This window comes from Musca vetustissima, unplaced genomic scaffold (assembly GCF_032173495.1).
Source record: "Musca vetustissima isolate MV318-11 ecotype Yass unplaced genomic scaffold, APGP_CSIRO_Mvet_v1 utg3448, whole genome shotgun sequence".
NCBI lineage: Eukaryota > Metazoa > Arthropoda > Insecta > Diptera > Muscidae > Musca > Musca vetustissima.
The window spans coordinates 194,587-197,162 of record NW_026882699.1 but is presented as its reverse complement, the minus strand read 5'-3'; the positions used below and the strand labels follow the sequence as shown (position 1 = coordinate 197,162).

The 2,576-nt window shown below is 35.4% G+C and overlaps 1 protein-coding gene across 1 annotated transcript; it reads right to left on the bottom strand.

Moving 5' to 3' along the window:
* Window positions 1-274: 274 nt before the first annotated feature.
* LOC133329306 (uncharacterized) lies at window positions 275-2,350 on the bottom strand. The gene is made up of 2 exons (XM_061537796.1): window positions 2,170-2,350; window positions 275-853 (listed from the first exon to the last, which is right to left on the bottom strand). The coding sequence occupies exons 1-2, from the start codon at window positions 2,340-2,342 to the stop codon at window positions 289-291; spliced, it is 738 nt and encodes a 245-aa protein (XP_061393780.1). The 5' UTR covers window positions 2,343-2,350; the 3' UTR covers window positions 275-288.
* Between the last annotated feature and the right edge of the window lie 226 nt (window positions 2,351-2,576).

Sequence of the window (2,576 nt, the reverse complement as noted above, 5' to 3'; positions counted from 1 at the left end):
CGTCGTTTTGGATACAAATTAGATCTGCATCGGGTAAAAAATCACATGTTTGCAATATTTCAAATATAATAATAGTAGCAATTAAAAAAACATTAAAAAATAATTCGATATTAATGATGATCTTAATAATGTTATGAAGAAAACAAAAAAAGAAAAAAAAATCATTTGCAGTCGTTGTTGAATGATTAAAAAACAAAATATTTAAATCCTAATACTAAACAAATATTTTACAATTTGTATATGTTTTTAGTAATTAAAAAAAACGAGGTTAAACGCATATTTAAACAACTACATATCCTCGTCCATGCTGTCGGGTTTAATGTGATTAAAATCCAAACTACATGTATTATTGTTGTCCACATAATCGTCGATATCATCATCGTCCCTTTCTGGTGGCAAATCTACATCGGGTTTACCATCGTCGACAATTAAATCGGTTTCTTGTTGTCTTCGGCACTGAGCTTCTTCCGCTTGGCTTGTATTCGATTTCAACATATTAATAATGGGTGGTGGTGGCTGCCACAATACCAGCGCAGTGCATGGCTTAGTGAAACGATGCAGTAAAGTCTCGGGCAGACACGAAACACTATGCTGTGCTGGCTGTTCGCTGATCTTTTTCAATTCATCACATATTGTTATGCGATTTGCATTCAGCAGTTTCTTTTCCAATTCTTTGGCAGTCATTTGATAATCCTCATAGGTTAGATTTGAAAAACATTTGCCAGTTGTTGATGTGTCACTGCCGCTACCACTAATGGCACCACCGGTATCATGTTGTATATAATCACTGGATATATGCAGGCCATTGAAATGGGCTGTGATTTTTTCTTCCGATATGAATTGTTTGACGGGACTGGAAGAATAACATGAAGAGTAAGATAAAAGAAATCATGAATTAGAATAGGAATTTTATTGAGGGGGCCATTAAAGGGGTCTGCTATGAATATAAAACAGCTTTTGTGTATATAAAAAAAAACCTCAAAGGGTCTCCTGTTTATATGTGCGACCTCCAAGACGTATTCTTCGCATAAGCATTCGAAGAGAGATATTCTGTTTCGTTAGATATACATATTCTGTATTTTGCGATATATATTGTGTATATTTAGAAAACCTACTAGTGCTATTCGAGAAATATTGAAGAGCTCCAAGGTTTTTTTTTACAAATATAAAGGACCTTCTGTGTGTATATAGATACCTCCAAAGAGTGTTCGATTTAGATATCTGTATGAAATATAACTTTTTGGGGCTTTTCTGTTTACATGGAAGAGCCCAAGGAATCCTTTATGAAAATAATAAAATATTCAGAACCTCGAAGAGGTCTTCATTGTGTGCTGAATACCTTCAAGATGTCTACCAGGAACTTTTATGAATTCAGAACTTTCTATGAGATATATTTGAAATATCTACAAGGTGTATTCAATTAATGTGAAAGATCTTCAAGGGATATTTTATGAATTAAAAGACCTTCTATGTCGAATACCTCCTATGAGTCTTCGAGTTAAATTCAAGAGGTATTTTCTACTTATCGAAGACCCCCTTTTGCGTCTTCTTTGTATACTGAAGACCTTTAACGTTTCTTCAAGCAGACCTCGCTGTTATTCTCGGTGTATTTGGATTATTTCCAATGTGTCTTTTATTGTGATATAGAGGACCTCCAAGGGATACTCAATGAATATGGAAACCTCAAAGAAGTCTGAGAAAGATGGAAGAGAAGAAAAAAATGAAAGCAGGAATTAGAGTATAAATTTTACAGATACAGAAGAAGCCTTATAAAACTTCCAAATGTGCGAAAGATTCAAATATACAGACGACCTTTTAGAAATCTCTTTTTTTGGAGATAATATATTAAGGGATTTTTCTAAATAAAGCCTTGGACGCTGAAGACCCCTAGCAGATTTTATATAGAAAGTCCTCATTTATACAGGGAAGCCCACTGGGTTGTTGTTCATATACAAGGAAGACATCTTAGAGATCTCATTTATGTATATAAGACACCTTAGTTGTACTCCAAATATACCGAAGATACCATGGAGGTTTTCTACACCGAATACTCATTGCAAATCTTTCAAATACACCAAAACAATCAGAACATCCTCTATATGCATTGAATTTCCCCTCAAGGAGATCCATAGCAAAATCTTTATCTATCTCTATCCTTTGTCTACTTACAATGGTGGCGGCACTGGATCCGATTTTCTTTTCTGATGTAATAACGCGCGATGTATAATGCTATTATTGTGCGGTGTATGTGCGGTAAATTCCATCACATCTCCGGTATGATCGGTTTTCTGGATTTTCCATGGCATTGATTCCATACTCCAATTTGTTGTTGGTGTTGTCATCGGTGCGGGTGCTGCTACTGGCGGCTGCAGGGCTGTTGCTGGTTGCAGCATTACATTCGGCATAAAAATTTGATGTGGTTGTTGTTGTTGGTGTGGATGCTGTTGTGATGTTGATGGTAGATAATCTGTCGCAATAGCTGTTACCGGCCTTCTGTATATAAAAAACAACAACATTGTTACAAGAATAACCTTGTTTACACTATAAACGAAAGTGGGAGAGATGTACTTACTGCA

Excerpts from the sequence above, each read along its gene's own strand:
- LOC133329306 (XM_061537796.1), bottom strand. The coding sequence starts at position 2,342 with ATGACAACACCAACAACAAATTGGAGTATGGAATCAATGCCATGGAAA. Across the intron at positions 854-2,169 it reads GATCCAGTGCCGCCACCATT|TCCCGTCAAACAATTCATAT; the intron begins GTAAGTAGACAA and ends TTATTCTTCCAG.